This window comes from Prionailurus viverrinus, chromosome D3 (genome assembly GCF_022837055.1).
Source record: "Prionailurus viverrinus isolate Anna chromosome D3, UM_Priviv_1.0, whole genome shotgun sequence".
In the NCBI taxonomy this organism is placed as follows: Eukaryota; Metazoa; Chordata; class Mammalia; order Carnivora; family Felidae; genus Prionailurus; species Prionailurus viverrinus.
Window position 1 is genome coordinate 28420881 of NC_062572.1, and position 18656 is coordinate 28439536.

Sequence of the window (18656 nt, forward strand, 5' to 3'; positions counted from 1 at the left end):
TCTCTTCCCACCACCGCCCCTTACAGACACAGAAGGCCCCTGGATGCAGGTTTCCCGACCCTGGGATGTGGGCATAGGTGAAAACGTAGAGCCACACCTCCAAGCCACAGCTGGAACCAACTGAGATAAGGTGTTACTGCTTCATAAACTGTAGAGTGCAGACTCATTGATTTTTTTTCACACAACGGGCAAGGCTCCGTTCTGCAGGAGCCCCTCCCAGCTGTGTGACCCTACTAAGTCACCTGTCTAGGGCTCAGTTTCCATTGAACGAAATAAGGATTACATCAGCACCCCTCCCAGGGCTCCTGAGATACTGAAATGAAATCAAGCAGGAAAGCACCAGCCCCTCACTCCCATCCGAGCCATAAATGAGTTCAGACCATTAATATTCACGGTCCTCAGAGATGGCCCGGAAGGCACCTTCTCCATCTTTTGCCTAAACCGGCCAATCTGCGCTGCTTCCGAAAGTGGCTCTCACCTGTCACACGACCCATCACCATTCATTAAGCAGTTAAGGAACAGTCATCAAATGCCTTTTGCATGTTAGGCAAGGTGCCGGCCCCCAGAGAGTGCCTGTGCGCCCAGCCTAGAAGCCCCACCTGTCATGGGCAGCCCTCCCTTGTTCCGCCTTCCCGGCCACCATCGCTCACCCACCACGATTCCCCCAGGCTGTGTGCCAGGCCTGGGCTAGCAAGAGCGGGGCCGCGATCGACCGGTCCACAGTATTACACAAGCTCTGTGGGGTCTGTGGCCAGCTGGGACCTGTTTCCAGAAGGAAACAGCGGCAGCAGGTGCCTGGATAAAGGCAAATTGGGGCGTGGGGGGTCAGTGTGGTGTGGTGTGTGCAGAGCTGGGTTAGGGTAGCAGGGGGCAGAGGCTGAGAACACAAGCGGGGGCAGGGTCATAGGGATCTGGGTTAAGGGCAAGGCAGTCTCTTAAAGCAGCCTGAACACCACTGGGCCGGGCAGTGGTTCTGAGAGTCCACAGGCCTCTGTATTCCCAGGACAACATTTTAAAATCTGGGTTTCCAGCCCCCTCTCCCGCAGTGGGATTCTGACTCAGCAGGGTGAGGCAGGGCCTGGGAAATCTGTATTTTCCCCAAGCCGCCCAGGTGAGGCTACACGGGGCTTCCAGACGCAGAGCCTCAGGACTATGGGGAAGAAGGGAGTGGCAGTCAGGGCCACAAGGAGGGTGGCCTGGAGGCCAGGACACCAGTGACGTGGTTGTCTCGGGCGTCCAGGCTTCAGAGACCGTTCCCTTTTGAGTGACTGAGGGGCCTATCCGAGGGGCCCCTTCGGGCTCTGGGGGTCCTACAGGCTGGATACAATCCCAGCCCCACCACTTCCCGGCCCTGAGCCCCGGCCCCCAGGCACCCTCAAACTGCCAAATGGGGAGAATAATAGTACCTGCTTCAAGGGAAGTTAGCAGGCCTAGCTGGGATGATGCAGACAAAGTGCTTGGCCTAGCGCCCAGCACATAGTAAGTGCTCGATAAATAGCAGCAAATTCTTATGACTCAGAGATCCAGGTGGGGTAGAATAGCCTGGGAAGTCATCCATTATGGGTCTCGGTCAACCAGAATCCTGGACACTGCCTCTGGCCACCCTCCCTCGCTCAGACCCCCATCTGGGCTGCTGCTTCTGGGAAGTTCCCAGCCTGCTAGGAGAGGGCAACTGGAGGGCAGACCCTGAGGAGGCCCCAGTGTCAGCGCACACTCTGGCCTCCTGCCTTGGCCCTCACCCTGCCCCTCCCAGGGGATTCCTCCTTCAGCAGGAGCCAAAGTCTAGAGCCAAACCGGCTCTAAATTCAGAAAGCAACGGAGTAATTAGGGTGTGTGAATGATTATTTCCAACTTTATTTCTCTAGATAAAACGAAAATAAGTGGGCCAACAGGGGAATTTCCACTTGGGGCAGTGCAAGAAAAAGTATTTTGGGACCCCGTTAACTTCCTGGGTTACAGGCAGGGCTGTGGGCCCATGTCAGCCCCACTCTAGACCACAGGAGGGTGGTCCACAGCCCTTCTGCCATGCCTGCTTTCAGCCCCGCCCAAAGCCTCACTTCCCCTTCCCTTCTGGCAGGTGTGGCTAAGGAGGGTCCCTGTGACTATCCCTCCATGGCGTGAGGCTGCCCTCTGGAGGGTCCATCTCCTCCCACAGGGATGGAAAGGGAGGAGGAATGGGTAAAAGAACAGGGATGCTCCCTGGGGCTGAAAGTCAGTCACCCACTCATTCATTTTCATTCATTCATTCATTCATTCATTCATTCATTCATTCGAGCTCCTATAGGATAGGGAACTCACGGCCTAGTGGAACATGCCACAGCAAACACACTGAAGAAAGAGAAGTGGTGCTCTGCCCAGCCCACAGCGAGGAGCCTCCCTGCACAACAAACGGATGCTCAAGCCGAGAGGCAAAGGATGGGTGGTCGTTAACAAGACAGAGCCTCCATTCCCCCATCTACAAAAGGGATTATCATGGTACCTCTATCACAGGTTGCTGTACAGATGCAATGTTAGCTACTAATATTTTTACGGGCAGGCAGAGTGCACACGAGAGGGGCTGTAAGGCCAGAGAAACAGCAGAAGGGGAGAAGGGTCTGTGGGATTTGGGGTGGAGGAGGCTTTTGAAGGGTGACAGAGTTTCAGGGCACATAGGAAGAGGTGGGTGGAACAGACATTCAGGCAGAGGGAACAGCATAAGCAAGGGAATAGAATCTGACGTTTGAGACCCGTCTGGACCATTTCTCAGAGCTCTGTCAGGTTAATGCTTGGGATCCAGCTAGGTCATTCTGTGCAGACAGCCCAAACCAGGCCAAGGTCAAGAGGATCCAGAGCAGAAGTGACGCAGGGTCAGAGGTGCAGAGGTTCCCAGGAAGGGAGGACACCAGTCCTCCTTCCCCTCTGCCCTCCATCTCACCACGGGTTACTTATTCAGAGTGGTCTCTTGTCCTGGCCTCAGCCTGTCTGATGCCTCCTTCTCTCAGCTACAGTATGGCCTGGCAGCTCTCCAAGTCTTTGGAGCCTTCTCTCCTTATTCAACCATCATTTATTAAGCACCTACTGAATGCCTGGGTGCTAAAGCTGGCATGGACCAGCTCCCACTGCAAGATGGTGAAGCTGTTGGTAGCCTCAAATGGGCCTTGCCGGAAGATTTACACCATGGAAACCTGCCAACGCTGTTGATCAGGCACCTTTTTCTCCCAGAGGGCCTGTTGCCAGCACACCATTGCCCTCTGCCCAAGCAACAGACACAGAAAGGCAGGCCCCCACCTATAGGGACTCACACACACACAAAAGACGATAGCCTACTGGAGCAGGCTGTGTAGTCTTCCAGGAGGCAGGGGTGAACTGGGAGACCCATTCTGGAAAACGGGGTGTAAATGCCCACTAGAAACTGAACCGAGCTGTTCAAATAGCACTAATGTGCCTCGTTCCCATTTCAGAGGCAAGAAAACAGAGGCACAGAGAGGCAGAGTCACCAGTCCACGTTCACGCCGTAAGAAGTAGCAGAGTTGAGATTTGAACCTGGGCCACTGGATCTGGAGTCCTTGCTTTTCACTTCTGCCCTTGACTGTCCCATGGTGCAATTATTGCAACTCCCAACCCCCCCCCCAACTCCCAATCCCCCCCCCCCACACACACACACCCTAAGCAGCCAGCACAGGGCTACACAAGACCATGGAGACCCGACTGGTTTTGCTGCCCAACTACATTCCATTCTCCTGGGGCTAAGGTCTGTGTCCTCTCCACCCGGCTGCCCATGACAGTGCCCCTCACAGGAAGATATTGTGTTTGTTGGTCTCAGTGTCTGAAGACCCTTCTGGAAGGGAGCCCTGGTCCCCCATGTGCAGGGCTAGGGCTGACTAGGAGGAAGGGGTGCATCGTGCAGCATGGAGAACAAAGAGGCTTTGGCCTTGGGGAACACAGCAGGGTCCATTGAATGCCATGGCTAAGATGCCCATAGGGGCACAAGGAGGACGACCCCGCCCTGGCCACCGCCCACTGCTTCTCTCTTCTTCCAGAATAGCATGAGCACACGGACTTGCAGTGCCCCCAGCCCCTGGCTTCCCTGGGTCACATCCAGCCCTCACAGGATCCTCATCGCCACCGGGTAAAGTGAGCCTGGCCCACCTGCTGACATCAACGCCCCCGATTTCCAGGTACACAAACTGGCACAGCGGCCAAGGATTTCCTGAGGCCTTCTCAGGTGCTGGGCTCCCTACACTCATCACCTCATGCAGACCTCCCCACAACCCTGTGGAGGAGTCGCCCCATTTGACACATGTGGACACTGAGACTCAGAAAGCGGACTTGCTTGGGGTGGTCCAGCCACCGGCAGATGTGGGCCAAGCAGTCCTGACCACAGCAGGGACCCTGGGCAGACTCCCAGAGGGCCTGCTGAGCCAGATGCCAGCACTGCCTGCCCCATCAGCGCCTCGCCGTCCTTGGGAGCTTGCTTGTGCCAGCTCGCTGGGATGGCCTGACACCTCACCTCCACGTGGCTGACCAGACCCCCCTTCCACAACTCTCCCCCCGACCAGGCGCTCACATCTCACAGCCTCTGCTCCAGCCATTGCCTCTACCTAGAGTGCCCTTCCCTTCAGTGCTGAGCAAGCCAACTCTCCCAGCAACTTCGCTCTCCTCCCTGGGCTGCCAGAACGTCTTCCAAACTTTCCCAAGACCCTGTGCCTATCTCCTCAGCACCCGGAGTCCTGGATCTTCAGTACCTGCCCTGCCCGGGGAGGTGACCCGCCGGCATCCACAGCTCCCTATCAAGGCAGGTCAGGACTGGTGTCCCAGGAGTGGCAAGGAGTGCTATGGGGTTGGGGCAGTGCCACTTCTGGGGGGCCATGGAGGGGGTCTCTCTGGGGTAGTATTCCTGCCCACAGGCCTTCTAGGGAGCCTTCCAGAGCCAGGAGACTCACCTGACCTCCCGCTACCAGGGCTGGCTGAGACCCACCTCTGCTTCTCCTGGCACCCCACCCAGCTCAGGCGCCACAGTTCCCATTTACACCCAAGCTCTCTTCCCCACCCCAGCTTCCAGAACTCTGTATTTGCAGATATTGATAGCGCCCTCCCCCAGCCAGGTTCCCTTCCCCACCCTGGGCAGTGCAGTGAAAAGCGCCTGAGCCTTGCCGCGCCCCGCCCCCGCCCCAACCCCAACCCCAAGGAAAGGACTAGGGGTGCTCTCCCCACGCCCCTCCGCCTGGTCCCCACAAGCAGCCACAGTCCCAGCCTCCGCACCCGCCCTGTTCTGGAACCGCTCCGGAGGCTTGGGTGGTGGGGGGCACAGCGCACAAAGCGCCTTTTGAGCCCCGCGCCTGGGGGACGCCCCCCGCCCAGGCCTAGGGAGGGCATCTAAGGCATGAGGCTTTGCCCTCTGGGGCCTGGGAAAGGTCCTGGGGCCAGCCAGGTTGGGGGAGGGGGCGTCAGAGCCCAGTAGTCTCCCTGGCATCCCGTCCCCACCTCCCTGTCTGGACGCCCACAACCCCCGGTCCCGGGGCTCCCACTCCCGCCCCTAGAGTCACGCTCAGGAGGGAGGGGGCTGTGGAAGCCCTGACGGCTTGGCGGGGTGGGTGTTGGGCCCGGAGCGCTGAGATGGAGGCAGAGGGCCATGAGTGCGTGGATGGAGGGGCTGCGGCGTGGATGGAGGGGCTGCGGGTCCCCCGGGACGCCAGAGTCAACTCACCCATCTCCAGTCTGGTCTCAGCAGAGGAGGCAGAAGCGGCGGGGGCGGCGGGGGCGGCGGCGGCGGCGTCTCCGCAGCCCCCAGGGCCCCTGGCAGAGAGATGCTGGCATCCGCCACCGCCTCTTACCCCATCTCAGTCTCTGGCGGCTGCGGCTGGAGCCCGGCATCGCGGGCGTCGCGGCCCCGGGCCGGCCCCTATCCCCGCCTCACGCCCCCACCTCCACGCCTTCCCGCGGTCCAGGCACGGCCGCCTGGCTGCACCCGGGGACGCGGCGTGGGGAAGAGGCCCCCTGGGAGGCGAGCGTGGGGCGAGAAGGGTGCCCAGGCAAGACCCGAGCACGGCGAGCAGAGGTGCTGGCTCTGCCTGGGTTCCGCCGCTTGGGCCCCCCCCCCCCCCGGAGCCCCCTCCCCTCCGTTCGCTGCACTGCGCTGGGCTTGGGTGGGGGCGCGTCGGAGCCCAGTAGTCTCCCTGGCATCCCGCCCCCACCTCCCTGTCTCGAAGCGCCCAACCCCAGGGCCTGGGGCTCCCGCTCCCGCACCTGGGGTCACTCTCAGGGAGGGAGAGGGCTGTGGGAGCCCTGACAGCGTGGGGTGGGGGTCATGCCGGGAGCACGGAGATGGAGGCGGAGGGCCAGGAGTGCGTGGATGGAGGGGCTGCAGCGCGGGTCCCCCGGGACGCCAGGGTCACCTCACCCATCTCCAGCCACTGCCTCCAGCAGCGGAGGCAGCGGCGGCGGCGGCGGCGGCGGCGGCGGCTGCGTTGGCTCCGCGGCCCCCGGAGCCCCAGGCTGGGAGATGCTGGCTTCCGTCGCAGCCTCTCGCCCCATCCCGGGATCCGGTGGCGGCTGCAGCGGGCTCCAGGCTTCGCGGGCGTCGCCGGGCCCGGTCCCTATCCCCGCCTCACGCCCCCACCTCCGTCCAGGCACGGCCCCCTGGCTGCTCCCAGGGCTGCGGCGCGGGGGAGGGGCCCCCCGGAGGCGCGCGTGGGGCGAGAAGGGTGCCGAGGCGACACCGGAGCGTGGCGAGCAGAGGTGCTGGCTCCCGCTGGGTTCCGCGGCTTGGGCCCCCGCCCCACCCCCCACCGGAGCCCCCTCCCCTCGGATCGCTGCGCCGCGCTGGGCGTGGGGCGGGGGGGCGTCGGAGCTGTGGGTACCGTTGACAGTTAGGCCTCTGTGCGCATGCGCAGTGATTGCCTCTTCTGAAGTGCGCAAGCGCGCTTGTGTTTGGCGGTATTGCTTGTGGCGGGTTACCCAGAGGTGGCAGCTACCCAAACGCGGATCCTCACTGCTGGGGTGTTGTGGCCAGGCGGGTTTGGCCTATCTCCGGCGGCGCTAGTGTTGGGCTCGGGAGGCAGTGGAAAGGGAGGGCGGGGTGAAGGCTCTGTGGAGCCCGCAGGCCTCGCAATGAAGAGGGTTTGGGGGTTCGGGAGGGAGAAAGGCCTGTCGCCCTTGGGCTCCGCTTCTGGCTTGCAGAGGCAGGGCAGGGGCGTTGGGCAGGAGAATAATAGAACTGACAACTTGCTGTTGGGTTACCACGTCCGAGACAGAGATCTCAGAAAGATCCACAAGGCTGCCTGCGTGGGCAACGTAGCGCAAGTGCAGCAGATTCTGCTCTTGGGGGAAAATGGCGTGGATGATAGAGACAAGATGAACAGGTAATAGGGGCTTGGAGGCTGGCAGGGAGGAGGCGGGACGGACCTGGGAGAAGAGCACACCTGGCCTAGCTCTACCTGTGCATCGGAGCCCTCCCTCGGGGAGCTGGGTTCTCTTCCCTCCTGAGGTCCTGCTGCCCCTCGGTCGTGGGAACCCTACGTGGTCTAGCACCCAGGCCGACAGCGTGAGCGGCAAAAACAAAATCTTCAGCTGCCCTGGCACGTACTCGTTACTTCCTGAATAGACCACTTGACTCTCAAGTTTGACGTGATTTACCCAAATTTCAATAGTAATACACACGAAATTAGGTGTGGACAACATGTTGTTTTTAATGGACTCATTTTCATACCCTAATGTCATACAGACAAAAGTGCATAATGGGAGAAATAATTCCTGTAATCAACTTCTGGGCTAGAAATTCTTGGGACAAAATCCAGTATCCAGTTTGTGTCTGTGTACACTTAGGTATGTGTGCTATTTACTGAGGGACCTGGGAAGGACATTTTGAAGTGGAAGATGGCTCTGAATAGGAGGACTTCTTTTTCTCAAAATGTGTACCCTTCCTGTATTTGTCAGTTTTAGGTAAAGCAAATGAAAGCCTCCTGGTTTTTAGAATTTTGAGCTACACGTGCTCTTCTTGTGATGTCATTAAGGAAATTTTTGGACTCACTGTCTTGTACATCTGAAACTGATAGAACACTGTATGTTAACGAACTGGAATTAACCTAAGAACTTATGTTTTTATATAGGAGGTAGATTTGCCCTTCCAGATATCCAAATGTACCTGAAATTTCCACAAATTATTCATTTGCAAACAGCTGAAAAGACAGATAAAGGAGTGGTGCAGAGTAGAACATGACCAACGCTCAAATATACATAAGACTTTAAAATTTGACACTGGTGACCTTTCATATTAGTAGGAAAAGGTGAAGTATTCGTAAGTAGTGGAGAAACAGCCAATTTGGAGAAAACTTATTAGAATTTTATCTCCCTAAAATAAGTTCCAGATGGGATATAAATTTAAAAATTGTAATATGCAAAATAAGAAAAGTAACAGAAAAAAAAAACCCACAAATGCCTCTTTAGCATCCTAAAAATGACTTGAAAACAAGACTTTTGGGGGGGTGCCTGGGTGGCTCAGTCAGATAAGCCTCTGACTCTTGATTTCGGCTCAGGTCATAATCTCAGGGGTTCGTGGGTTCGAGCCCTTCGCGAGCTCCCTGCTGTCAATGTGGAACATGCTTGGGATTCTGTTTTGTCTCTCTCTCTCTCTCTCTCTCTCTCTCTCTCCCTCCCTCCCTCTCTCCCGCGCTCTCTCTCTCTCTCTCTCTCTCTCTCTCTCTCTATTTCTCCCTCTCAAAAAAAATTGGGGCCCCTGGGTGGCTCAGTCGGTTGAGCGGTCTGACTTTGGCCCAGGTCATGATCCCGTGCTTTGTGGCTTGGAGCCCCGCTTCAGGCTCTGTGCTGACAGCTCAGATTCTGTGTCTCCCTCTCTCTCTTCCCCTCCCTTGCTTGCACGCTGTGTCTCTGTCTCCCAAAAACAAATAAATATTGAAAAAAAATTTTAAATCAAGATTTCTCGAGATTGGTTTAGCAACATAAAAACCTAAAAGCCTCTATCAGAAAATAATATTATTAAAATAAAAGACAATGCACTTGCAAATATTTACAACATATTTGTATCAGACAACAGGATATATCTTCGTTTTACAGAGAAGTCTTTGAAATCAAAACGAACAACAATCTGTAATTTGGAATCGTGCAAAGTACTTCTTTGCCTATCTACAAGGGACCAGTGGACATAGGGAAATATAGCGTCCCTGGGAAAAAATAAATTTAAGTTAAAAAGGGACTGAAATACCGTTTTCCATCTACAACCGTTGTGAAAATAGAGTGATGGTGCTTATACTGCCGCTTAAAGTTTAAGTTCTTTTCGACTTTCCAATAGACAATTTGGTGTAGGTACCACATTTAAAAAATATGTATTCCTTTTACCCATCAATTTTATTTCTACTAAAATATCTTTAGCAAATCACTGTGATAAATGACATACCTTTTGCTTTTCTCAGCACTCTTTAAAATAGCAATGTATTAAGAAGAACTCGTATAATGGCTTTTATAAGTAAATGGCATTACGTCCATAAGATGGATATGTGATCATTGAAGGAGGCATAGATAATAGATATACACAGAGACGCAGAGCTGTGCTTTAAGCTGATCATTAAGTGAGAACAAAAATCAGTGTGATCATAGGTACACACAAGCAGACTATGGTTTTAGGTTAAGCCCCAAATTGCACAAAATGTGATGACATTTGTGATTTCTGAACCTTTGTATTTACATGCATTTTTCTTTTCCTTCAAAGAAAATCTGTGCTTTCTACAGGAAAAGGTATATAAAGGTCCTATTAAAAGTTTATTATCAACAGAACGGGTTTATTATCGTTGAAGTAATCCTGGAGAAGAGCAAGAATATGAATCTTCTATACATAAAAATAATTTCTCACTTTGTGTTAAAAATATTTTCGGATGTAAAATAAGAAAAATGAGTTAATTAAAATGTTTTTTGAGGATTGGCATATCTGGACAACTTTTGGCCTCTTCAGAAGTAAAGGGAGTATTTTTTATTTGCACTTGTAGATTTTATTATGCATATATTAAGCATATACATATGTTTTCTGTTATAGGTAGCTTTATTACATGTAATAGGTAAATGATTTATATTAGTCATGAAAATAAAATATCTTAGTTGTGTGCTTATGAGAAAAAATAAGACCTAGCAAATATAAGTGATTATTTACTGTTTCAGAAGTATGCTTTCCTTTATATACCTTTTCTTTAAAACTATTGAACTCTCCAACTGTATTTATCCACTCTTTCCATCCATTTATTTATCAACTAGAACCTGCACATATATTCTATAGCGGACATACTCTACCCAAGATCCTTTAGTTCTCAAAGACTTCATTTTGCACTGTGAGCAGGATGAGAAATTTTATTGATTTATTTTCTAAAGATTTTATTTTTTGAAGTTTATTTATTTATTTTTTGAGAGAGGTGGGGTGGGGGTGGGGAGTGGGGGGGTGGGTGGAGGGACAGAGAGAGAATGCCAAGCAGACCCCATGCTGAAAGCAGGAACTTTTCCAATACACTTTTCAAAGAGTCCCAGCACGGGGCTTGAGCCAGTGAACATGAGATCGTGACTTGAGCCCAAATCAAGAGCTGCACGCTTAACAGACTGAGCCACCCAGGTGCCCCAGCTGCTATCTTGTTTACTTTATGTTTTAAGTGTTGTTTATTGTTGAGGGTGAAAGCATGAGCAGGGGGAGGGGGACAGGGAGAGGAGGGACAGAGCATCTAAGGCAGGCTCTGCACCAGATTTTATATTTAAGTAATCTCTATACCCATCGTGGGGCAAATTTACAACCCTGAGATCAAGGTCCTATGCTCTACTGACTGAACCGGCAAGGCACCCCTAAGATGAGAAATTTTACATTGAAGTATTAGGACTTAATCTCAATGGAAGTTTTCCTCCTTCCTTTCAAAGTTTCTGGAGATAGGAAATTGTAAAAGATAACCTTTACCTGCCCTTTTGAAATTTATGAGAGGAGTAAGTACTAATATTGATCATTGGAAATACTTGATTTTCGTACAATCTGTAGACCTCAATATTTAATAAAATGAGCTGGTCCTGATCATTGGAATCCTGAGTTTCCTTTGGCTTAAACTTTCTTGAGAGGCAAAGTAAGAAGTCCTTAAAAATGTTTTCCTTTGGTTAATTTAGTCCTCTTTTCGTATAATGCTTTTCAGAACTAAAATTTATTTAAATGCCAATCATATGACTAGAACTGCAATAGACCTATTGTATATACCATCATTTCACATAATGGAAAGCACCAAGATTCTATGGTGTCCCACTATTTTATGTACCAATAAATTTTTTTCAAAGTCCTGCCAGTTACAGTTGTAAGACATCTTGAGTTATAAATTGCATTCCAATGTCAGAGATATTAAAATGTGACAAAATGAGCATCTTAGAATCATTGCAATGCAGTATTCTTGCTAATCCTTAAAACATGTCTGCAAAGTAGGTGTAATTGTATCAAGGTACCTAATTGAAGTGTTGTCTATGTAAAGCAGTAGTAATGGTAAAAATTATACTACCCAACAACTATTGAGATGTTATTTGTGCTAGGAAGTGTTCTAAATTCTTGCATAGATCCTCACTTAATCATCACAACGAGGTCTTGTGAGATAACTACTATGTATTTTATTTCATTTCATTTCATTTCATTTCATTTCATTTCATTTCATTTTGTTATGATCATTTTTTTTTTTGTAATCTCTACACCTACTGTGGGGCTTCAAACTCACGACCCTGAGATCAAGAGTTACATGCTCTTCAGACTGAGCTAGCCAGGTGACCCGAGACAACTACTATTTTTATCCCCTTTTGTTGAGGACATTGAGGATAAGTCTAAGCAATAACTAGTGAGTGACAGAGTTAAACTAGGATTGAAACCCTCGTGGAGCTGAATCCCGAGGTCATGCTCTTTCTCTTCAAACACACTGCTCTTTTATTAGTGTGATGAGTAATCACTACTAAATATTGTACTTTCTCTAGAGGAAAACTGACTCTTTGTTTTGGAGGCATAGGAATAATATGCTACTTAATGTTTACAATTTCCTGAATTAACTGCATGTTTTGAGAGAGTGCACTATCATTTCCTAAAAAGTCCTCTCACTTTTTTAGGACTGCTCTCCATTTGGCCTGTGCCAATGGCCATCCAGAAGTGGTGACCCTCCTCGTAGAGAGGAAATGCCACCTTAACCTCTGTGATCATGAAAAAAGGACAGCTCTCATGAAGGTGTGTAGTAGCAGCTATGTCTGCCTGAGATGGATTTGATGTCATCCCTTAGAATGAAATGAAGTTTCATTGCCTTGAAACAAAACGAATCGGTGAAACCTGTGGCATGCTTACTTTATTCTCAGAATTTACACTCTGTTTCTTGGCATATCACTGACAGGCCGTACAGTGCCAGGAAGAGAAATGTGTAAACATACTATTGGAAAACGGTGCCGATCCAAATATTAGGGATGTGAGTGGCAACACTGCTCTCCACTATGCGGCCTTTGGTGATAATATATCCATAATAGAGAAGCTGCTGCTATACAATGCGAATACTGAAGCAAGAAATAAGGTAAAGAACTAATTTATACATTATTTGAAATTTTATAGATATACATGAATATTTTAGCCTCAACATGTTTTATTTCACACACACACACACACACACACACACACTCACTCCTGAATTCTATCCATCAGGCCCTGTCATCATGGAAATAACTCCAATGCCAAGTCAGGGAGGGCTAGAAAAAGGTAGTGCCCACAGAAAGGGCAAAGTTGTATCTCCCAGCCACCCTTCCACCCCAGAAAGAAAATGTTTCCATTAGTGCCTATAAGTGGATGGTAGTCTCAGAGCCCATAAAGGACTAAAGGTCTAGTGAGGGGAGTGAGGTGATGATGGAGGCTGGGTGCTATGCAGGAGCTTAGGCAAGGGGTGCTGCTGGGGATAGGTGGGAGGAGGAATGGAGACCCAGACCCAGCAGGGAGAGCTTGGATGTGTGCAAGCGGGAGGAGAAAGCAGCAGGTTGTAGGTGCTGGGCACTGCAGGCCCCGCTGCTCTGAAGATGAGGGCATTGGGGTCAGGTCATGTCTTGACATCCAGTAAAGGCATCTCCTTGTGTTGGTAGCCACTCGGCCAACCATGTACCATGTTGGGGTGTCCCACTTCAGAGAGTAGCTCCCGCTCAACCTTGTGTAGCTCCTCAGCAGGGTTGCAGCTGTACATGGGGAGTAGATGATGGCCACACTTGCTGGCCCGCCTGCCTTTTCCTTGACATGCATTACCTCTCACTGCTGAAGCCCCTGAAGGAACACCCTTGGTTGACACGGGTACGGTCAATTTTACGTATTTGGAAGTTCAAGTATTCCCTGAATGAAAATATTTGGAAATAACTTATTTATCTCAGATTTCTTCTTTCTTTGTTTCTTTGTTTCTTTCTTTCTTTCTTTCTTTTGTTCTTTCTTTCTTTCTTTCTTCCTTCTTATTATTTTTTATTTATTTTTGAGAGAGAGAGACAGAGACAGAACAAGAGTGGGAGAGGGGCAGAGAGAGAGAGTGGGAGACACAGAATCTGAAGCAGGCTCCAGGCTCCCAGCTGTCAGCACAGAGCCCAATGCAGGGCATGAACTCATGAGCCATGAGATCAAGACCTGAGTCGAAGTTGGATGCTCTACCAACTGAGCCACCGAGGCACCCCTAAGATTTCATTTTAAATAAGGATACTTCTAAAGAAACATTAGAGAATACTGCTTTGTTTTATGTATTTATGGCAAATACTTATGAAAACAATATATTTGTTAAACGTAAAACTTATTTTGTTTTCAAATATTTTTCCCATCCATTTTTTTTTTTTATTAGTGAAAAACAACACAGGAAAGCAAAATTTGCCCTAGGCTTTGTCTTAAACCTCAAAGAAAACAAATGCATTTTACAATAAAAAATATTGCTGCTGTTGACAAGTTCACATTTGATAGAAAAGTGATTTATAAAAATGGGATGTATCTTTTATTGGCCAAGGCTTAAGAGGAAAAAGGGGAAAGGAGGGAGCAGTCAGAACTAAGTGGGCCAATTTGGAAATTTGGCAAGTGAGAGAAAATAACAAGAAGAGGCTGTTTGTTTTATTTTTCCCCCCTTCAGTTTATATGTTTAGTCAAGGAATCTTCAATTTTCGAGAGGAATAATTGTTACTTACGGAAAGGGTCAGTTGTAAACCTGCCTAGAGACCAAGTGTAGGAGGACTCAGAGGAAATCAGATTGGCAGTGAACAGGTGGTTGATGAAGTGGGCAAGGAGAGGAAAGAACAAATAATTAACTGTCATATAATCCTATTCTGGCAGAAACAGCCACTTAGATAAGAGTCTAAACTCTGTTCTGAAATCTAGAATATCTTGATGGGAAGTAAGAAGTTTAAAAGTAATGAAATCAAGTTGCATTTTGACTTTACATTTAGTCCCTGTTCTACCTCTGCTCAGGGAAATTAAATGCAGTTTTGATAAGTCATTCTTTTGGCTAAATCTTCAAATGATAGAGGGAGTTGGCCACATACATGAGACTGATGTGATTGTCTGCTGCACCAGCTCTCAGCTAGAATTGTGGTGGGGAATCACAGTGCTCTGAGGAAGTTTCAATTTTTTTTTTACCAGCCTAAACTCTCCCCTGAAGAGTTTGAGTAAATCTAGTAACATGTATACATAGACATGGATATTTAGAAATATTTTTTTTGAGACTGTGCTACAACTCTTGGTTCAGAACTACTGGGGTGTGTGGGTGGCTCAGTCGGTGAAGCATCTGACTTCAGGCTCAGGTCATCATCTCACGGTTCACAAGTTCTAGCCCCGTGTTGGACTCTGTGCTGACAGGTTAGACAGAGACTGGAGCCTGCTTCATATTCTGTAGTCTCCCTCTCTTTTTGCCCCTCCCCTGCTCGTGCTCTTTCTCTCTCTTTCACAAATAAGTGGACATTTTTAAAAAAAAAAAGCTAACTACTGAAGGGAGGGGTACCCGGGTTGTTCGGTTGATTAAGCGTCCGACTTCCACTCAGGTTGTGATCTCATGGTTTGTGAGTTCGAGCCCCACATTGGGCTCTGCACTGATGGTGCAGAGACACATGAGAGTCTCTCTCCCTGCCTCTCCCCTACTCGCTCACGCTTGCTCGCTCTCTCTCTCTCTCTCTCTCATATTCATAGCCATTTGGTTATTACAAGCAGTGTTTTCCTGATTGCAAGAGGAGAAAGTCTTGAATCTTTTTTATTAGTGGAAGCTATGTGACAGACTGTCTTATGATGTCTGTTAAGTTCATATAGCCCTGGCATAATCCAAATGGTAGTTTTAAACATGGAAATGTAGTTAGTGACAATACAGTTGGGAATTGTTTTAATAATTGAGTTTCAGCATAGTTGTGAACTAATTTGTCTATTTGATTAACAGTCTGGGAGAATTAAACACAGATAGATGGCAGTTTTAATAAGCGTTGGAAAAAATCTTAAAGTGGTGTTACGAGTCTTTTTGTTGTGATTCTTTTAGACAGAGAGAGTGTGAGTGGGGGAGAAGGGCAGAGGGAGAGAGGGACAACCTCAAGCAAGCTCCAAGCTCAGTGCCAAGCCTGATGCAGGACTCAGGCCCACAACCCTGGGATCATGACCTGAGCTGAAGTCAAGCGTCAGATGCTCAACTGACTAAGCCACCCAGGCTCCCCTCTTATGAGTCTTAATAGCAATTTTTATTACATGTTGGGGCCTAAGTGTTTGGTAAAACGTGATACTGATACTTCAGGAAAGATTTACATACAAATATTTGCTTTATGCACAACCAAAATACCCGTGGGCTATTGACTAAATTTGGCCCCTGGATGTGTTTAGTTTCCTCCATAAATTGAGTCAACGTTTAAAATGATGACACTCATGCAGAAATCTGGATTTCAGACTTTTCTTACAGAATCATACCGGGTACTTTGAGCCCATACTACTGTTTGGTATGCATTCCAGCGGCTGCCCTTTTTATATGAGGCGTGTGTGTCTCCAGTTTGCTACTGTCCCACTTAGGTTCTTCACTTACTCGAGTCACCTACTTTGCCTCCATAAGCATTGCGTTTGCAATTACTGTTTTATGATCTCTCTCTCTCTCTCTCTATATATATATGTATATGTATATATATACATATACACACACACACATATAAATATATATACGTAAATACATACATGTGTATATACATATATATATATATATATATTCTTAGACTGTGCTAATCAGATCTCTTTTGGGACACAAAGAAACCTTGGTAATTTTTTTTAAGTTAATTTTGAGAAAGAGAGAGAGAGAATCCCTAGGAGGCACTGGGTTTGAACTCATGAATCATGAGACCATGACTTGAGCCAAAGTCAAGAGTCAGATGCTTAACTGACTGAGCTACCCAGGCGCCTCTGTTTTATGGTCTATTTTGATAAAGTTTTCAAGGTTTTGAAGGCAATCCATATTGATTTATAATTATATTTTGTATTTTATGTTAATGTCTTCGGAATAGGATTGAATTTTCCAAGTTAGACTTTCTAAGTTGTTTTTGTATTGTATGTATTTTTTTAATGTTTATTGATTTTGAAGGAGAGACAGCACCTGCATGAGTGGGGGAGGGGCAGAGAGAAAGGGAGACACAGAATCCCAAGCAGGCTCCAGGCTGAGCTGTCAGCATAGAGCCCAGTGCAGGGCCTGAACTCACAAACCATGACATCATGACCTGAACCGAAGTCGGCCTTTTAACTGACTGAGCCACCCAGGTGCCCCATAAGTTAGTTTGAAAACAAGACACTTTTTCCTTCTGTGTACTATAAATCATCGTATTCCTGGGGCGCCTGGGTGGCTCAGTCGGTTGAGCGTCCGACTTCGGCTCAGGTCATGATCTCGCGGTCTGTGAGTTCGAGCCCCGTGTGGGGCTCTGTGCTGACAGCTCAGAGCCTGTAGCCTGCTTTGGATTCTGTGTCTCCCTCTCTCTCTGCCCCTTGCCCGCTCATGCTCTGTCTCTCTCTCTCTCGCTCGCTCTCTGTCAAAAATAAATAAACATTAAAAGAAACAAAATTTGAATAATCGTATTCCTATTGGAATATTTGCAAACCGTATTAGATTAATCATGGTTACAGTTGAATAGGTTACGCCTATTGCAGACAATATTCTCTTTCTCCTCAGCATTGTTCCCCCAAAAATGCAAATAATGTAGTCACTTTCATTATGCTAAACATGATCTGTAGAAACCAGTGTTTGAATTTTTATTGATAAGCCATTATATTTTTATTTCCGATTTATATTTTGCCTAAAATATAAAGTAAGTAGCTATTCCAGTGGACACTGGAATACACCTAGAATACAAACAGATTGTTTTAGTAGTAGATATACATTAGGGTCCCAGGATTATTATAATTGAGAATAAAATTTCATATTGAGCTTCCTAACAGTTAAGATAAAACTTTAGCATTTTATAATAGGAGAAAGCCCATGGGCTATTTAATATTAAGGAATCAAAGTTCATTTGAAGCTTATCTCTTGGAGTTCTGATCCCATCTCCTTAGTGACCCATTTGGAGCAGGAATGCCTTATGTTGACATCTCGGATGTCAGTGGATCCTGATACCACTGACAGAAGACAAGCAAGTTTGTATAACTTGGGGAAAAGCTTCACCTTTATCGGAAAGCTCTCCAAACTATATCCCTGAAACTCTGATTCCTCAAATGTGAATGTTTGCCACAAAAAGGATGGTCAAATGGGGATTGAGCAGATTTAAATGGATTTCTGTAATGCCAGACATATAATGCAGTTTTATAATATTTCTCAAACATAGGTGATCATGAAATCTGTCCATTGGGACATAGTACTTACCTTCTGGCAAAGTACGTATTCTTTGGAAGATAATTTAAGAAACACTGCTCCAGAGATCATCATTTAGGTTATTAATTCAGTAAAAGTACTTAAAGCATTTACTGCTGTGTTTTGGAGTTTGGAGATATAGAGATAAGAAATAGCCCCTGCTCTCAAGAAGCTCTTGGTTTAGACAGGGAACAATAACTACAGTATACCATCATGAGTACTGTGATAGAAGCAACGATCTTGGAACCAGTCAGTGTTTGAATTGAGTTTGGGAGAATGACTGCATATAATCTGTTGAAGAAGGTGGAGGAGGGCTATTTTATTAAAAACAATTTTTAATGTGTATTTCTTTTTGAGAGAGAGAGAGAGAGAGCGAGGGCAGGGAGGGGGGGAGACACAGAATCTGGAACAGGCTACAGGCTGTGCGCGGTCAGCATAGAGCACAATACAGGGATCAAACTCACAAACCCTGAGATCATGACCTGAGCTGCAGTTGGTCACTTAACCAACTGAGCCACCCAGGTGGCCCAGTGGAGGAGGGCTATTTTAAAGAGGAGCAGCAGCAGGTGAAAGCACAGGGGTGGGAAGGAAGAGGCCATTTTTTATTTACTCTTTGTATTATATGTTGAAGTTTAGAGGATCTTTTGTATGTTTTAAAATTCCGTATGGAAAGGTGTAATTTTGTAAATTCTGAATTGTTTTTGCTCTTTTACAGGATAACTTCACACCACTTCTAGTTGCTGTAAATGAAAACAAACAGCAAATAGTGGAGGTGTTAGTAGAAAAGGCGGCAAATATACATGCAGAGGATAAATTAAAAAGGTGCAGTAGTTT

General features: G+C 48.0%; 1 protein-coding gene across 9 annotated transcripts in view; it reads left to right on the forward strand.

Annotated features, from left to right (window-relative positions):
* The first annotated feature begins 6885 nt into the window (after window positions 1-6885).
* The window catches only part of LOC125149256 (ankyrin repeat domain-containing protein 26-like), a 112094-nt gene continuing 100323 nt past the window's right edge, over window positions 6886-18656 (forward strand). For 7 of the 9 annotated variants that reach the window (XM_047828101.1, XM_047828110.1, XM_047828104.1 and 4 more), the window contains exons 1-4: window positions 6886-7340; window positions 12091-12205; window positions 12366-12539; window positions 18538-18644. In XM_047828101.1, coding sequence (XP_047684057.1) covers window positions 7090-7340; window positions 12091-12205; window positions 12366-12539; window positions 18538-18644 — 647 coding nt within the window. In that variant the 5' untranslated portion in view covers window positions 6886-7089. The remainder of the gene's footprint in view (window positions 7341-12090; window positions 12206-12365; window positions 12540-18537; window positions 18645-18656) is intronic. The other 2 variants (XM_047828108.1, XM_047828109.1) reach the window with 2 other exon arrangements.